General features: G+C 43.1%; 1 protein-coding gene across 3 annotated transcripts in view; it reads left to right on the top strand.

The window, feature by feature from the left end:
* ACHE (acetylcholinesterase (Yt blood group)) overlaps positions 1 to 25,921 on the top strand; it is a 212,294-nt gene that overhangs the window by 141,931 nt on the left and 44,442 nt on the right. For 2 of the 3 annotated variants that reach the window (XM_077470504.1, XM_077470503.1), the window contains exon 4: positions 2,267 to 6,131. The exons of the other annotated variant lie outside the window; for it this stretch is intronic. In XM_077470504.1, coding sequence (XP_077326630.1) covers positions 2,267 to 2,388 — 122 coding nt within the window. In that variant the 3' untranslated portion in view covers positions 2,389 to 6,131. Of the gene's footprint in view, positions 1 to 2,266; positions 6,132 to 25,921 lie in introns of those variants that run through there. 3 annotated transcript variants of the gene reach the window in all.

Below are 25,921 nucleotides of genomic sequence, written 5' to 3'. Positions count from 1 at the left end.
TTTCCTCCAATCAGCTCTCAGAGCTCTTTTCCCTGATGTAACTTCAGCTGTCCAGATTGTAAGATATTGGGTTAAGGTCAGGACTCTCTGCAGGCCAGTCAAGTTCCTCCACCCCAAACTCGCTCATCCATGACTTTATGAACCTTGCTTTTTTTTTTTCCCCCTCACTGGTCCAAATCATTTGGTGGAGGGGAGATTATGGTGTGGGGGTTGTTTTTCAGGGGTTGGGCTTGGCCCCTTAGTTCCAGTGAAGGGAACTCTTAAGGAGTCGGCATACCAAGACGTTTTGGACAAATTTATGCTCCCAACTTTATAGGAACAGTTTGGAGATGGCCCCTTCCTGTTCCAACATGACTGCGCACCAGTGCACAAAGAAAGGTCCATAAGTAGATGAGCATGCTTGGGGTGGGGGAACTTGACTGGCCTGACCTCAACCCGATAGAGCACCTTTGGCATGAATTAGAGCGGAGACTGCGAGCCAGGCCTTTTTGCCCAACATCAGTGCCTGACTTCACAAATGCGCTTCTGGAAGAATGGTCAAACATTCCCATAGACACACTCCTAAACCTTGCAGACAGCCAACTCAATAGTGAACCCTATGAACAAAGACTGGGATGCCATTAATGTTCATGTGTGTTTAACCGATTCCCGACCGGCGCACGCTGATGTACATCAGCAGAATGGCATGGGCAGGCATATTGGCGTACAGGTACGTCCAATCTTCAATGCCGCCCTGCCATTGCGAGCGCGCCGCCGGCGGTGCGCTCGCGTGCTGGTCGGGACCCCTGTGAGTCCGGTCGTGGGTAGCGCGGACTTGATCGCCGCGGGCATACCCGCGATCGTCTCACGGGGCGGCTGAATGGAGGAAATGTTGTGTAAACAGCATTTCCCCATTCTGCCTAGCAACTAGTGATGCTGATCTCTGCTCCATGTGATTGGAGCAGAGATCAGTGTTCACTAAATGAAAGCCCAGCCCCCCCCCCCCCCCCCCCCAGTTAGTAACACACCCCTAGGAACACTTAACCCCTACACTGCCAGTGTCATTTACACAGGAATCACTGCATGTCCCAAAAATGTCCGATGTGTCCACCGCAATTTCGCAGTCACAATAAAAATCGCTGATCGCCGCCATTACTAGTAAAAAAAAAAAAAAAAAAATGCCATAAAACTATCCCTATTTTGTAAACGCTATAACTTTTGCGCAAACCAATCAATAATCGCTTATTTTATTTTTTACCAAAAATATGTAGAAGAATACGTATCGGTCTAAACTGAGGGGAAAAAAATGGGTTTTTTTTATATATTTTTGGGGGATATTTATTATAACAAAAAGTAAAAGATGCGGGTTTTTTTCAAAATTGTCGCTCTATTTGTGTTTATAGTGCAAAAAATAAAAACTGCAGGGGTGATCAAATTCCACCAAAAGAAAGCTCTATTTGTGGGAAAAAAAGGACGTCAATTTTGTTTGGGAGCCACGTCGCATGACCGCGCAATTGTCAGTTAAAGCGACGCAGGGCCGAATCGCAAAAAAGTGGTCTGGTCTTTGACCCGCAAAATGGTCCGGTCTGTAAGTGGTTAAAGGCATGTGTCACAATACTTTTGACAATATAGTTTCTCTGAACACTGGACCATCACACCTATCCAGTCCACACCCCCTTTTAAATTGCACAAGGTTGGAACTGTGCAATTTGTCCAAAATGCTTTGGCATCCACAGTGCCCTTCAATGGAAACACCCCAACGCAATCAATTGGAGGAGAGTTCACATACCTTTTAGCTTATAGAACATATCCATTCGGGTAGGCCCTTTGCACTACACAAGTTTTGGCAAATCTAGGACTTTTGTTAGTGTCTGAACGTTTTCCTTTACATACAAGTTAAAGGAAATGTGAAAGAGCCCCATGCAATTTATTGCAGATCAGAAGGAGGTCTGCAGGTCCATAAAGGAGCTCATCAACATCTTAAACCAGAAGCTAAATGCACCTGAAGTCATGCAGCATTTAGCCATCTACGCAAGGAGACTGTATGATGAAATTATAATGTGGCAATAAACATAGACTACTGCTGCCTCAGACTACTGATTTTCAGACCAACCAACATCCAACCTATCCACCATTTTATCTCCAGACTTGAAAATTAAGAAACTTACCTCAGACTTGAATCAGTGATTTTCATTTATTTCTTCTCTGTCCTGACTTTACCTTCTGTCTCTGTCCCACCTCCCTTCTACTTTGTATCCTCCCTCCATTGCTCTTTCCCCCCTCGCAGATAACATCGATGAAGCTGAACGCCAGTGGAAGGTGGAGTTCCACCGCTGGAGTGCCTACATGATGCGCTGGAAGAACCAGTTTGACCATTACAGCAAGCAGGAGCGCTGCAGTGAGCTGTGACATCACCGTGACATCACATCACCATCGCCCGTCGACTCTCCTGCTCTTCTGGCAAGGAAACAAGAAACACTGGCAAACTGTGACATCACCACACCGTCCCTCAGGCCACCTGTGCGAAGATCAGGGGAGTTTTTGTACATTGTATCATTACTGTGACATCACTACACTCACACTCAATCATAGGTTGTAGAACCACTTCACACTTATGGACATTGTTGACATCAATCAATGTGATGGTTCCTGCCTCTTGTATGTACTGTATGTTCCACCCCCCTCCCTGAAGTCCTTCAACTTGGGGGGGCATTTTTCATCCCTGTACGATGCTGTGACCCTTCCTTCTTTCCCTTTCCGCATGTCCATTTGTATATAGTGTTTGATGATATAAAGATATAAATATATATATATAAATATATAATTATATATATATATATATATATATACATATTTCTAATATATATATTGAGGGAGATTTATGTATGTTGTATTTATTTGTGATGCTGTGTATGTCAGAACCTAAAGGAACCAACCCCTCCACCCCATCTCATGCCAAAGCCACGGTGCCCCTTTAACAGGTAAGTCCACCCAAACTGATATTTAATTGATGGGCGCACGTGGTGGACAGGTCAGTTCGTGAAATGCCTTTTTATATCTCTTGAGGACACCAGAGGCAAATTCTGTATGTCCCGATTCCCAGCTACGCCTTTCTGCTGCATCAGTTTCATGTTATTCTCTGAATATTTGGTTATTTTTTTATTATAGTTACGGTTATAAGTAACAAGGAGATCTTGCCATGGGTGTCCCTTTAGAGATGTAAAAGGCCGGTAAATCATTCAGCCCACTAGACTGTGTCTACCCATAACTGCTTTGAGTGGACCTCGTGATCATACTTTCTTTATCATTGCTTTTAAACTATCCCATGATACAAACCCTGTATGAAAATGGAATGGATAAAAACATCTGCTGCCCTTAGCAGCCCATAAGGCTGCAGCAGCCATTTTGCTAAGGCAGCTTAGAAGAGAAAAGCTCTTGACTGGTTGGAGTTTGTTGCCCATACCAACCAGTTTAAATCTTCTGTGGTTTTTATATGTGATGCTTGCTAACTGGGTGAGTCCGCTTGGGCAGTTCTGCAGGTGCTGAACCATAATACCTACCATGCAATGCCAGCCAGCTGGGAGCTAGGTGCCGACAGGCCACTTAGGCCAAGTGGAAGCCATATTTTACTGTCCAGTCCTACACCAACATGTCATCAGGTTCAAGGTTACTTGAACTGGACTGTCTATGAGGCTGATGTATGAAAAAGTGAAGCTGTTGTCCACCCCGACCAAACTCTTAACTTCAGTTGTAACTTTGAAATGCTACAGTCCTCCCAAGAAGCAAATAAAATGAATGGTAGTTCCCTCAAACGTTTATTCCAGCACCAATCCTACACTGACCAAATTATTACAGCTGCAGCATGATGAATGGCCATAGCTAGAATGTTTCCCTTCAAGTAGGCCTTAAAATTGATCAAAATTAGTTTCCTCTTCACCGGTTTTAATGGAGTGCAATATGGAGTGTGTTGGCAGTGCTCACAAAGGTTTTAAAAGGGGGCTTCCAAAGTGCCTTCCTGATGCCCTCCAACCATGATCTCAGGAGAAAAAGCCAGTATATTGAGCAGTACACACACCAGCACTCGACCTCACGTTACCGCAGATGCTGCCTTGAGTAAACCTAAACCTTCCAACCCCACCCATAGTGACCATAATGAAGCTATTAAGGAGCCAAGCTGTAATCTTTCTATGTAAGAATTGTATTCATGCAAATCCTCCCAACACAGAGGTTGCAGATGTTGACCCTCCAGTTTTAAGGAGAAACCCTAAGATGTACTTAGAGGATGAACCTTGGGTGGTGGCGAGTGTGTTGGGTGCTATGGGATATTGCTTTGGTTGTCATAACTCAGCCACTATACAGTACGACTCTATACATGGCGTGATGGGACGTGCAGTTCCACAATGGCTGGCAAGCCAAGAACTGGCCAAGTGGTGTCACCATATATCATATAATGAATGGATGTCAATGTTTAGTCATATAGCTATAAATCTATATATTTTATGTGTCCAAATGATATATAAAGAGAGCTATATAAAAAAAAATTATATATATCTATACGTGTATGTGCACTGTATTCAGAACACCCGACCCCCAAATAATTTTATAGGCACAATATATATATATTTACCACTCATCATGTGACTTATTTTTGTGAAATTATCAATACTTGTATAGGTTGCAACATTTAACCAGTTTATTTAGATCAATCTAAAAGAAAAATAAAGCGTTTCCCATAATGGCCAATCATTGCTAGCATGGTTCTTAGGATAAAAGCTAGCTGTCTGGTTGGTCAAATCTCCCTTTCTATTATGTAAGCCCCAGTGAAAATAAAAGGGCTACAACATATGACCAATCAGATGTAGGCTTTTTTTTTTGAATAGCAAGCAAAATGTGACCCTTAATGGCTGCCATGGATTGCTAGCGCTAACATGGCACAAACCTTGGACATTGACCATAAACCCTACAGTTAAGTCATTTTCATTGAAATAAAAACACTACCATGTAGTTTATTTCGCTGTTAGCATTACCAAACAGACAACAGAACTGTGATGTAATATCGACTAATCATAATTGTTTTCGCAAGCCAGCGTGCCAGACTGGCGGAAACTAGACCCCTGATTGGTTGTTAAGATCTGCAGGACCTAAGTGCTTTTTGAACAGTGTTATTAAATAATATTTTACTTGTGCAATAATTTATCTGAATATTTATCAGGTGTACGGTCCTCGAATTATATTATAGATGAAACAATGGTTATATATAAATATTAAAATAGTTTTTAATTGTCTTGTGACCTTACCAATAGGCTATATGCAGAATTTAATCTACACCATAACATAGTGCTACCACAATGACATTTTTGGGTAATTAGTTGTATCGATTTAAGCAATATGCAAGATACTGTTACCCATTGTGACCAATCAAAATTCATATTTGAGTGATTTAACATCAACTGCTATGGTCACTGCACTTGTATTTTAGATTTTTCCCTTTACCCTACCCCCTCGTTCCCAAATTTAAGTACATGGGGGCTTATTATGCACTGAGTTTCCCTTAACAATCTGAAAGCTTTGCCAGTGAAAATAGCAACATTCATGATGAAGGATTTAATGGCATTAAACATCAAATGGGACAGCATAGGACCACTTTTTTCTATGTTTTTTTTTATTCTGAGTTGGTGCTGAATGCAGATTACAACAGCCGCCCATGACGGGGCCCACCATGGATGCTGCAGCAGATGTTCTCTGGGTAATGTTTGCAATGGGCCCACAGGAGCTGAACTGCTCATAATTATCACAACGACTCCTGTCTGCTTCTCCAAATGCACGATAAACCCACCATAGAGGAATTCGATGCATGCATGTGGACAGTGTAAAGCACAGGGCTCAATGATCTATGTTTCCGGGGTGGTTCGGTAGCGGTCCACCCAACATCTGAGACATCTTTGTAGTTTATACCCATGTAAACAGAAAGCCTTCATTATGCCAAGGGCCTTATTATACCCCCCCCCCCTCCTATGCTTTGTGTTCTGGCTTCCCTTCTTGCCCCTATTGCCCCTACAATCAAAGCGGTAGACCAAGGCCTCTCTGTAACCTTGTGGTCATGAGGAACAAGGCTTGTATTTGAATTGTTCAATAAACAAGATAAAACCTCACAGTCTTTGTCAGCGTATCTTTTTTTTTTACTAAGAAAATAATTGGGTCATCAGAGTTCCCTGGGTGTTACATAGTAGACATTTCAGACATAAAGTAGAACTATAGGGAAAACCTTAGAAATGGCTTTGTAACCCTTTTTAGACTGATAAATGTCAATTACTTTATTTCTCATCTGTTCTTGAATTTCTTTAGAACGTGGCATGACGTGTTTCTTTTTTGAGATCTTTTAGCGCGCCTCACTTTATCAGTCATCGTCTATTTAAGTGATTTCTTGATTCAACAGGTCTGGCAGTAATCGAGCCTGGTTGTGGCAAGAGAAATGTGGTTAATCGCAGTTCATTCCTGATTTATCAGGGAGGGGGGTGTCAATTACTTTTTCACATAGGGCCAGGCAGGTTTGGACAGCTCTTTTACCTTAAAAAATAAAATCAGCATTTAAAATTGCATTTTGTATATACTTGGGTTGTCTTTGTGTAATATTAAAATCTGTTTGATGATCTGAATCATTTAAGTGTGAAAAATCTGCAAAAATAAAATGGGGGGGGGGGGTATAAAATACTTTTTCTCAGCACTGTATAAATAAAAATGTGCTAAACGAGAAACACCAATGTGTAAAATATTGAAATTAACAGTGTACAATAAACAAAAAGTCCACGTGTCTTCTTAAACCAGGGGTCGCAAACTGGCAGCCCTCCAGCTGTTGCAAAACTAGAAGTCCTATCATGACTCTGCCTGTGGGAGTCATGCTTGTAACTGTCAGCCTTGCAATGCCTCAAGGGACTTGTAGTTTCACAAACAGCTGGAGGGCCGTCAGTTTGAGACCCCTGTCTTCAACTATCCACCTAGAGGACAATACTGTGCATCCCAGGCTAGTGAGCAAACCTCCACCACAAATGCTTCACAAGAGGCTTGCCCGAACTACAAGACTCTCAAACCATAAAGAGGTCATGTAAGGCATATGTTCACAGATAGATCCACCTCAACTGTACATTACAAAGACCACTTTTGGTTGTAGAGTGGACTTGCACAGTGGATCACAGAGAGGTACTCGTTTGATTCATGTAGGATCATCCAACACTCCAAGCATCACCATACAGGGCACCAGCTGATATTTAGGGCTTGTTCACACAGCCCATGCAATAATGCTCATGGAAAAGAGAAGACCAACACTCTACATAGTGTATATCTGCTAAAAATTGAAATCACGTGACTAAATGCCTACGTACATAGTAATGTGACCGCCTGGCGTAGGAGATGATCAGGTGATTTCACATGCAACATACTTGTTTCACGTCAGTCACTTAGAAAGCATTGAAGGCAAAGGATCAATATGTACAGGCAAGTAACAAGGTACATAATGAAAACCAATGTCCACTACATGGCTGAATTATGTACATAGCCCTCTAAACTAGTGTTCTCCCAACTGCGGCCAAGATGTGGACCTTTGCTTGCCTTTATCTGGCCCTTGGGTCACTATTCCATCAACTGAGACCATTGATGGGGCACTATTCTTACCGTCGATACCAATAATGGAGAACTATTTCTTCCATTAAAACCAATAATGGGGTGTTGTTTATGCCCACTGATGACGGGAGATTTCTAATCCCACTGGCCACAATCTGCCCCCCACTAAAGCCTGTAGAACAGGAAATTGGCCCTTTGCTTAGAAAGTTTGGAGATTCCTACTCTAAACTAGTGAGTTCAGATGTTTCCAGTGATGGGTACTGTTAATGCTACAACATACACATTTTAGACAATTGATCTCTTCCAAGATTGTGGCAACATTTTGGAGAAGGCCCTTTTCTGTTTAGGCATGACTTTGCCCCTGTGTACAAAGCCAGCTCCATAAAGACATTGTTTTATGAGTTTGGTGTAGAATGGCCTGTACCAAGCCCTGACCTAAACCCAATGATCACCTTTGGGATAAATTGGAACTCCAATCAGGAACCAGGGATTCTCATCCAGCTTCAATACCTGACTTTATAAATGTTCTTTTGGCTGAATAAGCACAAATGTCCACAACCACCCTTCGCAATCTTACGTAAAGCCTTCCTAGAAGAGAATAGGCCATCATAACTGCAAAGAGGGAGAGCAACTTCATAGTTAAGTAATGAGAAGGCCAACAAGTGTGTTTGTTAGGTCTCCAAAAATGTGTGGTTATTATATATTTCCTATAATAGGCTTCTTTATATTACCAGCTTCAAAGGGTCGACCCCTCTTATTAGACCCTTGATCGTAATTTAGAGTTTCTGTTACTGTGTACACCCATTGCATATGTATTTGGCCAAGAGATTGGTGTTTCATTTAAAGCAGGGGCTCCAAACTATCTAAACAAAGGGCCAGTTTACTGTCTTTCAGACTTCAGGGGGGCCAGACTGTGGCCGGTGGGAGTAGAAAATTCCCCAGCATCAGTGGGAATAGACAATGTCTCAGGTTTAGTGGTCAGTGGGAGTAAAAAAATTGCATAACACCTCTGCCCAATAGGTGGAGGAACAGTACCCTATCATTGGTATTAGTGGGAGGAATAGGGCCCCAACGTTGGTGTTTGTGGGAAGAATAGTTCCCTATCGTTTATATCAGTGCCCTATTGGGGAATAGTGCCCTATTGTCAATGACTTTAGAAGGAATAGTGCCCCATCATTGGTGTCAGTGGGAGGCTTGTTGCCTCATCAGTGGTGTCAGTGGAAGGAATTGTGCCCCAATGTTGGTGTCTGTGTAAGGAAAGGTGCCTCATCAATGGTGGGAGTGGGAGAAATAATGCCTCATATCAGCGAGAAAAACAGTGCCGAGGTCAGAATAAAAGCAAGCAAAAGGCCACATTTGGCCCATGGGCCGCAGTTTGGAGATCACTGTTTTAAAGTAAATAAATAATTACGTTGGAATCTTTCTTTAACAATATCTTAACCTGATTCATTAGCATTTCATGGGAGATTCTGCTGAGCCGGGTCCAAGGTTTGCTGTGGTTCTCTTTCTCTGTTGCTGTTATTGGACATTCTTTATGATATCCTGAAACAGAAGATCAAACACCAGCAGGCACAGGATAAATGTCTCCTAACAAGAATAAGACAGCTGCAAGCCAAATCAAGCCTCGTACTAATATCCCTGCCAGAAGGGCGCTGTAATCATATACTGCCTGCTGGGCAATAGATGTGCTGCATCTGCAATCCATTAATGACCTCAATACCTTTAATTCTTTCTGACTTAAGATTAGGGAAAAGGAGTAGGTAAAATGTCTGTGTTGCCCATACCAATCAATGAGGTTCCAGGCATTCACTGCCTACTACAGGTAGGATAATGACTCCTGGGATCTGGTTAATGTTATATCTGGTTGTTATAGTCAAAGACTATGAGTATGATACAAGAGATGGTCAGAGACTGCTGACATGTGATGGTCAGAGACTGCAGACGTGAGACATGAGATGGTCAGAGACTGCAAACATGAGACATGAGATGGTCAGAGACTGCAGACATGAGACATGAGATGGTCAGAGACTGCAGACATGAGACATGAGATGGTCAGAGACTGCAGACATGAGACATGAGATGGTCAGAGACTGCAGACATGAGACAAGAGATGGTCAGAGACTGCAGATATGGGATGGTCAAAGACAGATGACAGGATACAGGAGATGGTTAGAGACTGTTGACATGAGACGAGATGGTCAGAGACGGCTGACATGAGACAAGAGATGGTCAGAGACTGCAGATATGGGATGGTCAGAGACTGGTGACAGGATACAGGAGATGGTCAAAGACTGTTGACATGAGACATAAGATAGTCAGAGACAGGATAGAAGTGATGGTCAGAGACTGCTGACACGAGACAAGAGATGGCCAGAAACTTCTGACATGATACAAGAGGTCAGAGATTGCAGACATGATACAAGAGATGGTCAGAGGTTGCAGACATGGTACAGGAGATGGTCAGAGACTGAGAATATGCTTCCGTAGACGGACATTTTACTTGAGGCTGCTAGAAATCAGTGCTATAACAGGGCAATATAGATTATTGTCTGCAGGGCCCCCAAGGGTGGCACAAGAACTACAAAAGGGCTGCAAGCTGGGACCAGAGCCTCAAGATGCTGGCAAAGCCTGGTGAGCTACCAAGGACAGAGTGGTTAGCTGTGAAGGATTCATTATTACCCATGCCTGGGAAGTCACAAGTGTCGTGTATAGCCTGCCATACTAGTTAATTGTTGTTCATGGCTGTGCTTCTTAGTATTGTTGTTTGCCTGTGCATGCACACCCAGCCAATTGTACAAGACCCCGGCTGCATACAGCTAATAACTTGTATGGCAGGCAGTACATGGTCCTTACAGTAGTTGTGTAGTGACTATGTCTACAATTATCTTGATACTTCTCCCTGATAGAGACATACTTTCTGATTAAGATCAGTGACGCTAGGGAGGTCGCTGGGGGGGGGGGGGCATCAAAATTTAGCTATGGGTCCCAATGATCTGTAGTTACACAATTTTGAATAAACCATAAGACATTATTTTCCTCTTCGGGGGGGTTTTGTGCTGTGAGAAAAGGATGTGTGGGTGGTCTGCTACCATTATTAACAAGCACTCCAGTGCAAGGCATGACGCCTAATATTAGGTAGGTTCCCCTTTTGCACCAAAACAGCCCTGACCCATCGAGGCATGGACTCCACTAGACATCTGAAGGTATGCTGTGGTATCTGGCACCAAGCAATCAGTAGCAGATCCTATAAGTCCTGTAAGTTGTGAGGTGAGGCATTTACGGATCGAACTTATTTTTCCAGAACATCCTACAGATGCTCATTTTGGATTAAGATCTGGAGAATTTGGAGGCCAAAAGTCAACACCTCAAACCTGTTGTGTTCTTCAAACCATTCTTGAACCATTTTTGCAGTGTGGCAGGGAGCTTTAAAACAAAACCAAAGAAGTTTCCGGCTCAACTTACCGACCAGCCTGCGTCCAACCAAATTGTCCATCTAACAGTTTGCGTTCAAAACGGGGGGTTTCGTTTGCACACATTTAAAATACATGCGTAAGCTGCAGAGGCCCCTCAAGGCAACCCAGTATTTTCTGTAGTCCTAACTCTAAATTTAACCACTTGCAGACCGGACCATTTTGCTGGTCAAAGACCAGACCACTTTTTGCGATTCGGCACTGCGTCGCTTTAACTGACAATTGCAGGGTCGTGCGACGTGGCTCCCAAACAAAATTGACGTCCTTTTTTTCCCACAAATAGAGCTTTCTTTTGGTGGTATTTGATCACCCCTGCGGTTTTTATTTTTTGCGCTATAAACAAAAATAGAGTGACAATTTTGAAAAAAACGCATTATTTTTTACTTTTTGTTAGAATAAATATCCCCCAAAAATATATAAAAAAACATTTTTTTCCCTCAGTTTAGGCCGATACGTATTCTTCTACATATTTTTGGTAAAAAAAATCACAATAAGCGATTATTGATTGGTTTGCGCAAAAGTTATAGCGTTTACAAAATAGGGATAGTTTTATAGCATTTTTATTAATAATTTTTTATTATTTTTTTTTTACTAGTAATGGCGGTGATCTGAGATTTTTATTGTGACTGCGACATTGTGGGGGACCCATCGGACATTTTTGGGACCATTGTCATTTATACAGTAATCACTGCTATATAAATGCAGTGATTCCTGTGTAAATGACACTGGCAGTGAAAGGGTTAACCAGTGGGTGGCAGTGTAGAGGTTAAGTGTTCCTAGGGGTGTGTTACTAACTGTGGGGGGGTTGGGCTTGGGCTTTCATTTAGTGTACACTGATCTCTGCTCCAATCACATGGAGCAGAGATCAGCGTCACTAGTTGCTAGGCAGAATGGAGAAATGTTGTTTATACAGCATTTCCTCCATTCGGCCGCTCCGTGAGACGATCGCGGGGATGCCCGCGGCGATCGAGTCCGCGGGTCCCGCGACCGGACTCACGGGGGCCCCGACCAGCGCGGGAGCGCGCCGACGGCACGGCCGCATCGAATATTGGACGTACCTGTACGCCAATATGCCTGCCCGTGCCATTCTGTCGACGTACATCGTCGTGCGCTGGTCGGGAAGTGGTTAAAGAGCCTCCACAGTGGAAGAACATGCATTATAATGGATAGGCAGAGGCCAGGTGAGCCTGGAGGGAGCACACCCTACCTTAAAGGCAAAGGAGCGCACTGGACACCCACCATATTCATTGCCCTTCCATGTGCTCCTTGTTGCAAAGGCCAGTTATAGGTGAGGGCGGTGGCCATTTGTTTGTACTGGCACAGAGCATTATCCTGTTGAAAGAGGTCACTGCCATCAGGGAATACAGATTCCATGGAGGGATGGATACACTTGGTCGGCAACAATGTTTAGGTAGGTGGTACATGTCAAAGTAACAGCCGCATGAATGGTAGGACCCAAGGTTTCCCAGCAGAACATTGCCCAAAGCATCACACTGCCTTCACCAGCTTGTCTTCTTCCCATACTGCACCCTGGGGCCATCTCTTCCCCAGGTAAGTGATGCACACTGGGCCACCCACATGATGGAAAAGAAAACGTGATTCTTTAGACCGGGCCACCTTCTTCCATTGCTCTGTGGTCCAGTTCTGATGCTCACGTGCCCATTGTAGGTGCCTTTGGCTGTGGACACAGGTCACTATCAGCACCCTGTGGCTACGCGGCCCCATACACAACAAACTGCATTGCCTATTTTTCTGCTTGCAACACATCAACTTCAGGAACAGCATGTTTTCTTGCTGCCTAATACATCACACCCACTTTCAGATGCCATTGTAACAAGATAATTAGTGGTATTCATTTTACCTGTCAGCAATCTTAATCTTATGGCTGATTGGTGTATTTCCTTGAATTCTGTGGCATGTAGGCACTATGTGGGTAGGCACTGCTGTGCCACACATTTCACAGAGCCTGCCTTCTGACCTACAGAGGTGCTAAGAGGAGATTCAAGAGGCAGTATAAGAATCACTGCAGGCAGCAAGGTACCATGGGATATGTAGTCCTAAGAATATGATGAGAATCTGCAAAGCATGCAGTAAACTGTGGAAAGAGGCGGCCAATAGACAGGCAGCGCTCACAAAATGAAACGAGATTTTTCAAGTAAGATTATATTGGATTTTCAGATATACAGTAACTATTGTTTGTATTATTATAGTGCTGATGTTATAACATAAAAGTGTATGCAAGTGTAGATTTCCTCTATGTAAGTCACAGCCCTGGATTTTTATATCATTTGTGGACCCCAAATATAAGATCTCTCTAATATTGTTTGCATCTCAGTTTCTAACCCTACTAGATTGTAAACTTCTTCACCTTCTGTATCCACCCATATATCCTAATAAATGGTAAGCTCTTCTACCTTCTGCATCCTTCCTTATTCCCCTTATGCCCCATACACACGGTCGGAAATTCCAACGGAAAAAGTCTGATCGGATTATGTTGTCGGAAAATCAGATCGTGTGTGGGCTCTGACTTTTTCTGTCGGAATTTCCGACAGAAAAAGTTTGAGAGCTGGATCTAAAATTTTCCGACAACAAAATCCGATCAGACTTTTTCCAATCGTTTGTAGAGAATTTTGACGCACAAAGTGCCATGCATGCTCAGAATAAATTTGGAGACCAAATCTATTGGCTACTGGCCTCTACATAGTCCCGTCGTACGTTTTGTACGTCACCTCGTTCCGAACGATCGGTTTTTCAGACAACTTTGTGTGACCGTGTGTATGCAAGACAAGTTTCAGCCAAAATCCATCGGAAAAAAATCTGACAGATTTTGTGGTCGGAATGTCCGACCGTGTGTATGGGGCATAGGGCTCTATGCACACCTGAGTGTAGCGATTTACTGGTGTTTTTTTAAAGTGTTTTTGTAGCTTTTTACAAGCGTTTTATCCACTTGAGCCCCGGAAGGATTTACCCCCTTCCTGAACAGAGCATTTTTTGCGATTCGGCACTGCGTCGCTTTAGCTGACAATTGTGCGGTCGAGCGATGTTGTACCTAAACAAAATTTTCCCATAAATAGAGCTTTCTTTTGGTGGTATTTTATCACCTCTGCGGTTTTTATTTTTTGCACTATAAACAAAAAAGTATGACAATTTTGAAAAAAAAAAAAAACTTTTTTTTACTATTTGCTATAATAAATATCCCCCAAAAATATATAAAAAAACAAATTTCTTCCACAGTTTAGGTCGATATGTATTCTTCTACATATTTTTGGTAAATAAAATCGCAATAAGCGTATATTAATTGGTTTGCGCAAAAGTTATAGCGTCTACAAAATAGGGGATAGATTTATGGCATATTTTTTTTTTTTTTACTAGTAATAGCGGCAATCTGCAATTTTTATCAGGACTGCGACATTATGGCGGACAAATCGGACACTTTTGACACTATTTTGGGACATTTATATTGCGATCAGAGCTACAAATAGTCACTGATTACTGTATAAATTACACTGACAAGGAAGGGGTTAAACACTAGGGGGCAATCAAGGGGTTAAGTGTGTCCTATGGAGTGATTCTAACTGTGGGGGGATTGGCTCACTACAACATGACAGAGATCACTGCTCCCGATAACTGAGAGCAATAGATCCCTGTCATGTTGCTAGGTAGAACAGGGAAATGCCTTGTTTACTCTCCACACCGCAATCGCGGGCCTCTGGCGAACATCGAGTTTGAGGGACCCGCAGGCACATGCGTGCGCCCGATAGGCGGCAAATTTAAAGGGACGTATACGTACACCCATTTGCCTGCCTGTGCCATTCTGCCAACATATGTGTGTGCGGCAGTCGGCAAGTGGTTAAAGTGTTTTAGAAGTGTATTACAAGTGTTATACAGCTTCAGAAACGAGCAACAAAACACTCATAAACTGCTCAAGCAGTGGCAACTGCTTATAAGGGGAGCACAGGCGCTGCTCTGCTAATCCATGTGCCGGGCCCCTAATCTCCATGCAGGGTGTCGGACGCATGGATTTCAGCCTGAGGCTCTAGTTGGCTTCAAAAAGGGTGCCCCGAGCCCACCCACTTGTGTGACATTAGCGAATTAATATTCACTAATGTCTTCCTGCTTCTCCTCCCTGCCAATCAGGAAGCGGGTCCTGAGACCCGATTGGACAGAAGTTCTAAGACCCATTTGGCTGGGTGTCCTAAGACCAGATTGGCCGGTAGAGGAAGCAACTTCCGGGACTCGGGAGGAGATGCAGGGGGGAAGCTGCCGAAGCCGCAACCTGGATGGGGTAAGTGCGGGGCTGGCGTGCGCCCTGGCAGGCGACTTGGCAATGGGGGGGAGTGAAGGGGCCAGGTTTGTTTGTTGCCCCCACCCCCTCAAAAAAAAAAATTGAGCACCAGCTGCCACTGCGCTCAAGTCAAACGCTCAAGTCAATTCAAAAGCGACAGGTGTTTCGCTTCAGGCGACTGAAAGCTTACATGGGAACAGGGGCCATTGGAATGAATGGGATTTGGATTGTTGAGTGTTTAAACCCTTCTGCACACGGTCAGACATTCCGACAACAAAATCTATCAGAAAAAATCCAACGGATTTTGTCCGAAAGTGGTGTTGCATACACACGGTCGGACAAAGTTGTCGGAAAATCCGATCGTTTGGAACGTGATGACGTTCGGTCATTGCGACGGGACTACGTTCAGGCTAGTAGCCAATAGCTTTGGTCTCGTAATTTGATCTGAGCATGCGTGGCACTTTGTCCGATCGGAATTCTCTACAAACGATCGGACAAAGTCCGATCGGATCATGTTGTCGGAAAATTTTATATCCAGCTCCCAAACTTTGTTGGTTGGACATTCCGACGGAAAAAAGTCCGATGGAGCCCACGCACGGATGGATTATCCGACAACACGGTCCGATCGGAATGTCTGACCGTGTATACAAGGGCTTAGAGCTACAAGCTTCACGCAGAAAATCTCTCAGGTGTGAACAGGGCCTATAGAGTGTAAGCTCTTCCACCTTCTATATTCTCCCTAATAGATTGTAAGCTCTTCCATCTTCTGTATTCCCCCTAATAGCTTGTGGGCTCTTTTACATTGTGCATCCTCTGTTAGAAATGTGTAAGCTCCTCAACAGTCTGCATGATCCTTCCATATACCCTATTAGATTGTAAACTTCTCCACCTGCTACCCCCCCCCCCCCCCATACCCTAATAGATTGGATTGTAAGCTCTTACACTTTCTGTATCTTCCCTACACCACAATAGAGTGTAAGCTCTCCCGCCTTCTGCCTCCTACCGTGTACCCTAATAGACTGTCAACTTCTCAACCCTCTTTATTCTTCCTTATACCCTAATAGTTTGTAAGTACTTCCACTTTCTGTAGCCTCCCATTTTCCGTAATAGACTGTAAGCTCTTCTTCATTCTGCATCCTCTTATACCTCAATAGATTGTCAGCTCTTTCAACTTCTGCATCTTCATTTATACCCTAACAGGCAGTAAGCTCTCCCATCTTCTGTATCTTTTATCCTCATAGATTTTAAGCTCTTTTACATTCTGTATCCTTTCTAATACTCTCATAGATTGTAAGCTGTTCCCCTTCTGTATCTCTTCCTATACGCTAATAGATTGTAAGCTCTTCTTCTTCTGTATTTCTTCTTCCTATACACTAATAGATTGTAAGCTCTTCTTCTTCTGTATCTCTTCCTATACTCTAAGCCCTTGTATACACGGTTAGAGATTCCGACGAAATGTGACCGTTTTGTCGGAGATTCCGACTGTGCGTGGTCTACATCGGACTGTTTCCCTTCGGAGTATCCGACGGACCAAGTTTTCCAACTTGATGGTAAAATTTCCCAACAAAATGCTCCGATCGGACATACTCCGATCATGTGTAGAGAATTCCGATCGGACAAAGTGCCATGCATGCTCAGATCAAATTCCTACATCAAAGCTATTGGCTACTAGCCTGAACGTAGTCCCGTCGTAACGAAATAACGTCATCACGTCGGATTTTCCGACAACTTTGTCCGACCGTGTGTGTGCAACAGTTTCGGACAAAATCTGTCGGACAAAATCTGATGGATTTGATTGTCGGAATCTCCGACCGTGTGTACAGGGGCTAATAGATTGTAAGCTGTTTCCCTTCTGTATCTCATCCTATACGCTAATAGATTGTAAGCTCTTCTTCTTCTGTATCTCTTGCTATACTCTAATAGATTGTAAGCTCTTCTTCTTCTGTATCTCTTCCTATACGCTAATAGATTGTAAGCTCTTCTTCTTCTGTATCTCTTCCTATACGCTAATAGATTGTAAGCTCTTCTTCTTCTGTATCTCTTCCTATACTCAAAAAGATTGTAAGCTCTTAGTACTGTATCTCTTTCTATACGCTAATATATTGTAAGCTCTTTTTCTTCTGTATCTCTTCCTATACTCAAAAAGATTTTAAGCTCTTCTACCAACTGTATCTCTTCCTATACCCTAGTAGATTGTAAGCTCTTCTCCTTCTGTATCTCTTCCTATACCCTAGTAGATTGTAAGCTCTTCTCCTTCTGTATCTCTTCCTATACTTTAATAGATTGTAAGCTCTTCCCCATTCTGTATCCTCCCTTACACAATAATAGATTGTAAGCTCTTCCACCTTCTGTATTCTCCCTTACACAATAATAGATTGTAAGCTCTTCCACCTTCTGTATTCTCCCTTACACAATAATAGATTGTAAGCTCTTCCAACTTTTGTATCCTCCCTTAAACTATAATAGATTGTAAGCTCTTCTCCTTCTGTATCTCTTCCTATACTCTAATAGATTGTAAAATCTCCCCCCTTCTGTATCCTCCCTTACACAATAATAGATTGTAAGCTCTTGAACTTTCTGTATCCTCCCATACACAATAATAGATTGTAAGCTCTTCCACCTTCTGTATCCTCCCTTACACAATAATAGATTGTAAGCTCTTCCACCTTCTGTATTCTCCCTTACACAATAATAGATTGTAAGCTCTTCCACCTTCTGTATTCTCCCTTACACAATAATAGATTGTAAGCTCTTCCACCTTCTGTATTCTCCCTTACACAATAATAGATTGTAAGCTCTTCCAACTTTTGTATCCTCCCTTAAACTATAATAGATTGTAAGCTCTTCTCCTTCTGTATCTCTTCCTATACTTTAATAGATTGTAAGCTCTTCCCCATTCTGTATCCTCCCTTACACAATAATAGATTGTAAGCTCTTCCACCTTCTGTATTCTCCCTTACACAATAATAGATTGTAAGCTCTTCCACCTTCTGTATTCTCCCTTACACAATAATAGATTGTAAGCTCTTCCACCTTCTGTATTCTCCCTTACACAATAATAGATTGTAAGCTCTTCCAACTTTTGTATCCTCCCTTAAACTATAATAGATTGTAAGCTCTTCTCCTTCTGTATCTCTTCCTATACTTTAATAGATTGTAAGCTCTTCCCCATTCTGTATCCTCCCTTACACAATAATAGATTGTAAGCTCTTCCACCTTCTGTATTCTCCCTTACACAATAATAGATTGTAAGCTCTTCCACCTTCTGTATTCTCCCTTACACAATAATAGATTGTAAGCTCTTCCAACTTTTGTATCCTCCCTTAAACTATAATAGATTGTAAGCTCTTCTCCTTCTGTATCTCTTCCTATACTCTAATAGATTGTAAAATCTCCCCCCTTCTGTATCCTCCCTTACACAATAATAGATTGTAAGCTCTTGAACTTTCTGTATCCTCCCATACACAATAATAGATTGTAAGCTCTTCCACCTTCTGTATCCTCCCTTACACAATAATAGATTGTAAGCTCTTCCACCTTCTGTATTCTCCCTTACACAATAATAGATTGTAAGCTCTTCCACCTTCTGTATTCTCCCTTACACAATAATAGATTGTAAGCTCTTCCACCTTCTGTATTCTCCCTTACACAATAATAGATTGTAAGCTCTTCCACCTTCTGTATTCTCCCTTACACAATAATAGATTGTAAGCTCTTCCACCTTCTGTATTCTCCCTTACACAATAATAGATTGTAAGCTCTTCCAACTTTTGTATCCTCCCTTAAACTATAATAGATTGTAAGCTCTTCTCCTTCTGTATCTCTTCCTATACTCTAATAGATTGTAAAATCTCCCCCCTTCTGTATCCTCCCTTACACAATAATAGATTGTAAGCTCTTGAACTTTCTGTATCCTCCCATACACAATAATAGATTGTAAGCTCTTCCACCTTCTGTATCCTCCCTTACACAATAATAGATTGTAAGCTCTTCCACCTTCTGTATTCTCCCTTACACAATAATAGATTGTAAGCTCTTCCACCTTCTGTATTCTCCCTTACACAATATTAGATTGTAAGCTCTTCCCCTTTCTGTATCCTCGCTTAAACAATAATAGATTGTAAGCTCTTCCCCCTTCTGTATTCTCCCTTACACAATAATAGATTGTAAGCTCTTCCCCTTTCTGTATCCTCCCTTACACAATAATAGATTGTAAGCTCTTCCACCTTCTGTATTCTCCCTTACACAATAATAGATTGTAAGCTCTTCCAACTTTTGTATCCTCCCTTAAACTATAATAGATTGTAAGCTCTTCTCCTTCTGTATCTCTTCCTATACTCTAATAGATTGTAAAATCTCCCCCCTTCTGTATCCTCCCTTACACAATAATAGATTGTAAGCTCTTGAACTTTCTGTATCCTCCCATACACAATAATAGATTGTAAGCTCTTCCACCTTCTGTATCCTCCCATACACAATAATAGATTGTAAGCTCTTCCACCTTCTGTATTCTCCCTTACACAATAATAGATTGTAAGCTCTTCCACCTTCTGTATTCTCCCTTACACAATATTAGATTGTAAGCTCTTCCCCTTTCTGTATCCTCGCTTAAACAATAATAGATTGTAAGCTCTTCCCCCTTCTGTATTCTCCCTTACACAATAATAGATTGTAAGCTCTTCCCCTTTCTGTATCCTCCCTTACACAATATTAGATTGTAAGCTCTTCCCCTTTCTGTATCCTCCCTTACACAATAATAGATTGTAAGCTCTTCCCCCTTCTGTATGGCCCCCTGCATTGCAATGCTTTACACACAGAGACTTCTGGCAGCTGGACCAGGTCCTGGCATCCCACCAGCAATCTTCTCCCGATTTCCTTACACGGGCTGAGAGGGAGGAAAGCAATTATAATCTGGAAGTGTCAACTAACTTTAATGTCCCACTTTCCCGGGAAGCTCAAAGTCCCATCCGACAATTATTAATCCCGCACGTTGCACGATCACAACTTTCAGAGATAGGAAAGATGGACACCTTTAAAGAGGAAGTAAACCCTGATGAGTTTACTTCCTCTTTCATTCCCTGCAAAGGTAAAGCATAATGGACTACTATACATCACATAGTAGTCCATTATGTGTCACTTACCTGACACAGGAGCCAGCGAAGTCACCGCTGTCTCCTGTAGTCCAGCGCATCCATCTTCTCGGTGGGGTCTTGCAGCTCCGCCGCTGTCATTCGGCGAAGCCGCAATGACGTCACTCCCGCGCATGCATCCCGAGACGCGCGGCATTGCGCGGCATCTTTGTCATCGACGATGCCACGCTCAGTGCGCCTGCGCGCCGCTGTCTACGGCGCATGCGCCGTAGACAGTGGTGCCTGTCTTCGGGCAAATATCTCCTAAACCGTATAGGTTTAGGAGATATTTCTTGGACCTACAGGTAAGCCTTAATCTAGGTTTACCTGTAGGTCAAAGTGGTTTGTAAGGGTTTACAACCACTTTAAGTGGCAACATCTAAATCCATATGCATTCCATTATATCTATATAGAGTTCTATAAGAACTATTACAAGCCAAACAAGGAAAGCCACCGTAGACCCAATCTTCTGGGGTGGGGTCCTAAGCATGGGCTACTCCATACTTGCTTTGGTCTCTGAAGAATGATCCACATTTGGATCACTCTTCAGTGGTCTCTGATGAGTGATCCGTATTGGGATCACTCCTCAGAGGACTCTGAAGAGTGATCCACATTGGGATCACTCTTCATAGAGCATTTGACAGGCAGTGAGGAGATATTGTGTCCTTGAACCCCACACTAGCATGCTGCAGCCACATGCTTTGCACACGGTTGTGGGTTGCTTGCAGAGTGGCCCCATTATTTTGAATGTGCGCTACGCCCACCAAAAGCAGCAGAGGGTATAATTCCTGCTACGAACCAAATCATTACGGGCACGGCATGTGTACACCCTGGCCGCTGCCTCATGGTTTTACCGCCCCTCAACCACTAGTGTAAACAAGCCCTATGGGTTAGGCTGGCCATACACTATATGATCTCATTGTACAATCTCCATTAGATCTACCATCAACTATGTAGTATGCAGGCTTGCCTGATCTGAACTAAAAGTTTGGGTAAAGCTAGAGATAGTTGACTGTATGACCAGCTTTAGATCTACCATCCCCTATCAGCTTGCCTGATCTGATAAGAACTTAAAGTTTTGGTAAAGCTAAAAGATTATATAGAGACAGTTTAGTGTATGGCCAGCTTTAGATCTACCATCAACTATGTAGTGCAAGGGCTTGCCTAACTGGATATAGTTTGAATGAATTGCTTTGGTTTGTCATTATATTACATAGTTTTATTAAATCTTTGATAAAGGAGATTGTACAATCTGATTGTACAGTGCATGGCCAGTCTTAAATGCTAGCTTGTCTAGCCACTAGGACCAAGCCTCTTTCTGAGATAGGTTGTTTACAAGTTAAAAACTTTTTCTTTGCTAGAAAATTATTTAGAACCCCCAAACATTATATATATATATATATTTTTTTTTTTTTCTAACACCCTAGAGAATAAAATGGCGGGCGTTGTAATACTTTCTATCACACCGTATTTGCGCAGCGGTCTTATAAGCGCACTGTTTTGGGAAAAAATACATTTTCTGAATGAAAAAAATAAGAAAACAGTAAAGTTTTTTTTTCTATATTGTGAAAGATAATGTTACGCCGAGTAAATTGATACCCAACATGTCACGCTTCAAAATTTCACCCGCTCGTGGACAAACTTTTACCCTTGAAAATCTCCATAGGCGACGCTTAAAAATTCTACAGGTTGTATGTTTTGCATTACAGAGGAGGACTAGAATTATTGCTCTCGCTCTACCGATCACGGCAATACCTCACGTGTGGTTTGAACACCGTTTTCATATGCGGTCACGTATACATGCATTCGCTCTTGAAGTGAACTACTCACTGAAGAAGAGGATACCGGGGTTATGGTATCTAGCTGCTGCCATAACAATGATATCACTCTTCAAAGTACTGACATACTGACCTGCGCCTAATTAATGTTTATGGGCCGCACACAAAGTGGGACAGGAAATGCCTTTTTACAAGGATCGAGCCATTTCTTTTTACATTCCAGCAAGTGGTCTTTAGAGGTGACTTTAATACAGTAACTAGGCCCAAGGACAGGAAGGACTTCAAGGACAGGCTGGGATATAACAGAGTTTTTGTTTAAATAGTAAGGTTAGGAATGCTGGTCTTGTGGATGTGCACATTAAGCACCTCCCAGGTGACACCGGGTTCACCTTTCATCGAGGTAGTAGTCAGTGTAGGATAGATAGTTTTTTTTTTTTTTGAAGGAGACCTCTGCTTTCTCGCCACTAGTGGTGCAAACAGTAGAGTTCTCTGATCACTGTATGCTCTCTGTGGTCCTGAATGCTTCAGACGCCCCTCAGAGGGGCAAGGGCATCTGGAGATTAAATTTGACTGTACTCAAGGAAGAACATGTTAGACAATCCTTTGAGGAATTCTTTCAGGCACAGGTGACCATCCTTGACTTTTGTAGCAGTAAGGCTGAGTGGTGGGAGCTGACCAAAAAGAGGATCACTGGATTCTTCAGGGGCCTAGCCAATAGAAAACAGTTTAATAAATACATGATCTACCAACATTTACGGGAAGATGGACATTCTTGTCTTAAGAGGAGGAGATCCTGGGGCAATCTCCGAAGTGAAACTCCTTCTCAGGAAGTGTCAATATGACCAGCATGCCTGTTTGGTTCTGGAGAGGAACTATGGGAAGTACCGCTCGCCTGACCCTTACCAGAACTGCAAACAAGGTGTAGCTGTTAAAACGGTCGTTGACCTTAAAGAGGGATTTCACCATAAAAAAAAAATATTAAAAGCCAGCAGCTATAAATACTACAGCTGCTGACTTTTAATAAATGGACACTCACCTGTCCCGGGTTCCAGCGATGCCGAGGCCGATCGATCGCTCGGCCCTCGGCCGCTGTCGCCACCATTCTAGGTGAGGGAATCAGGAAATGAATCGAATCGGCTTCACTTCCCGGTTCCCTACTGCGCATGCGCGAGCCGCGCCGTGCAATAGGAAATCTCCGCGCTGTCACTGGGACCCGTGTGTGTCCCAGCAGACAGCGCGGCAGGGCAGGAAATGGCGTAAACTCCCACGGGAGTCTATGCCCGGAAGTGGGTGAAAATACCTGTCTTTGACAGGTATCTCCACCCCCCTCCCCCCTGAAAGGTGTCAATTGTGACACTGGAGGGGGGGAGGGATCCGATCAGAGGAGGTTCCACTTTAGGGTGGAATCCCGCTTTAAGGATAGTACAGGTTCCTTGACAAAGTCCAGGTCAGGGATCCTGGAGGTCGTGAGGTGCTTTTTATGCTGACCTTCTTGGGAGGAAAGAGCTTGACCGTGACAGGATGGAAAGCTTTTTGGACTCTACTCCAGGTCTAAATGATGAAGATGTCCCATTGATGAATTTGACAGAGGAGATTACAGTTGAAGAGGTGATGAGGGCAATTGAACAGCTTGCCATCAAAAAGTCACCTGGAACGGATGGCTTGACGGCTGAGTTTTACAAAGCTTTTAAGTCTATTCTGGTCCCACATTTGGTAGAGGTTTTTAACAGTTGTCTTGCTGAGAGGGTGCTTTACCCTTCCATGAGGCACTCGGCTGTGATTCTTCTTTCAAAAGGTAAAGATCCTTTGATAATTGACAATTGGCGCCCATCAGCCTCCTCAATATCGATAGAAAGGAGCTGGCAAAGATATTTTTCTTACGCCTATTGTCAGTAGAAGAGTCTTTGTTTTCTCGCTATCAGCACTGTTCGGTCCAGGGTAGGAGCACCTTCACAGCGGTTTAAGCTGTCCAGGAGGCCTTGGTGCAGTGCAGGGCTACAGACTGGGGAAAGTATTTGCTGACATTGTATCAGGCAAAGGCTTTTGATTGTGTTAACCATGAGTACCTGTAGTTGCTCCTTAGTAAGTACGGTCTGCCGAGTGGTTTTGTGGATTGTTTGAAAGTCTTGTATAAGGGGGCAGAAAGCCTTCCTCTTGTTAATGGTTGGGTTGGGCAGTCCTTTAAGGTTGGCTCTGGAGTGTGTCAGGGTTGTCCCCTGAATCCCCTGCTCTATGTGTTTGCAATCGACCCCTTCATCAGGAGGCTAAAGAGCAGCATGTTGTGTGGGGTACCAGTGTTGCTCCCGGGTAAGCCACCTTTGCCTATGCGGATGATGTGTCAGTGATTGTCACTGGGACTGACGAAGCAGAGGATGTGGTATCTCTGGCATCACATTACTCTGAAGCGTCAGACTCCAAAGATCAATCAAGAAAAGAGTGAAGTTTTCTGGATGGGAAAGGAAGGTGAGGGGTTTGATCTCCCGGACATCTTTCCAGTGCCCCAGGAAAAAAGGGTGGCTTTGGTACGGTCAACCCAGTTCTTTTCTTTTTGCTCCTTTTTCTCAAGTTTCTCAAGTTTAACATTGGTAATATGCTTGCAGTGGAACCTTCTGGATGGGTAAGCATATTTAGATCTTGGTTTAGGCTTTTTCTATGACTTTGGGAAGAAGGTGGCCAAGTGAAGAGTCTCAGGGGTCATCGTGGTCAGCTACCAGACTATGTTGCTCCATGCCTGAGGTTACTACGGCAGTGGCGATTGTCGGCTGAAGATCTCAGCCCGGTTCCAAGGAAAGTCCTTATGAGTCGAGTCTTGAGCGAAGTCTTTCATGACCCACTGGCCTAAGGGATTGCCCAGGCCCAGTTTTGAGGGCAGAGTTAAGACTGATTAATTTGGATAGAGCACCCTTTAAATTTAGGGATCTGGCCTGGTTGTGCTTCCATGGGAGTCTCTATGTTTGGGGCAATTTGAAATTCTGCAGTGAGATGGATTGTAGCTGTATGATTTAATACTGGTGGGGGGTTTTGTTTGGATACACTTTTTTTAGTTGGCCTAGTAGTCTGTTATTTCACCTGGAACACACAGTGTCAGGTCTACACTCAGCATAAAATTCTTCCTGTTGAGGTGGTGGTGTATGGCATTTTGCATGAGGTGGGGAAGATTTGGGTGCTTGAGAGAGACAAGCAAAGTCAGGGGGCTTGGTTAAAGCTGTAGAGGGGTTTTGTACTATGGTTTTGTTTTTTACTTTTGAATAAAATTGGTTGCTTGATTTTTTTCAATAAAAGATCAATAGTGCTCCATTGTTGGTATCAAAGGGAGAAATAGTGACCCATCATTGGTTGAATGGGAGGAATAGTGTGCTACTGTTGGTGTCAGTGGTAGGAACTATGCCCCACTGTTGCTGACAGTGGGGGGTATAATGGCCCAAGGGCTGGATAAAAGAAAGCAAAGGGCCGAAGTTTGGAGACCACTGGTCTAGGGGGAGCAGAAAAAAGCAACTTTACATATCTTATTCATCACTGTTCCAGTAGATGGCGCTCTTCTCTCTGATGTCCTCAATTACGTACAATGAAGAACTGTTGGTCCTGCATGGTACGTGATGATGTCACAATGCCTATAACCAATGGAGCCCCAAAGAGAAGTGGCTTCAGGGGAGAGGACTTTCA

Source organism: Lithobates pipiens, unplaced genomic scaffold, assembly GCF_037356315.1.
Source record: "Lithobates pipiens isolate NorthernLeopardFrog02 unplaced genomic scaffold, aLitPip1_a1.2 Scaffold_8, whole genome shotgun sequence".
NCBI lineage: Eukaryota > Metazoa > Chordata > Amphibia > Anura > Ranidae > Lithobates > Lithobates pipiens.
Note: the sequence above shows the minus strand (reverse complement) of the source record. Positions and strands in the feature narration are given on the sequence as shown.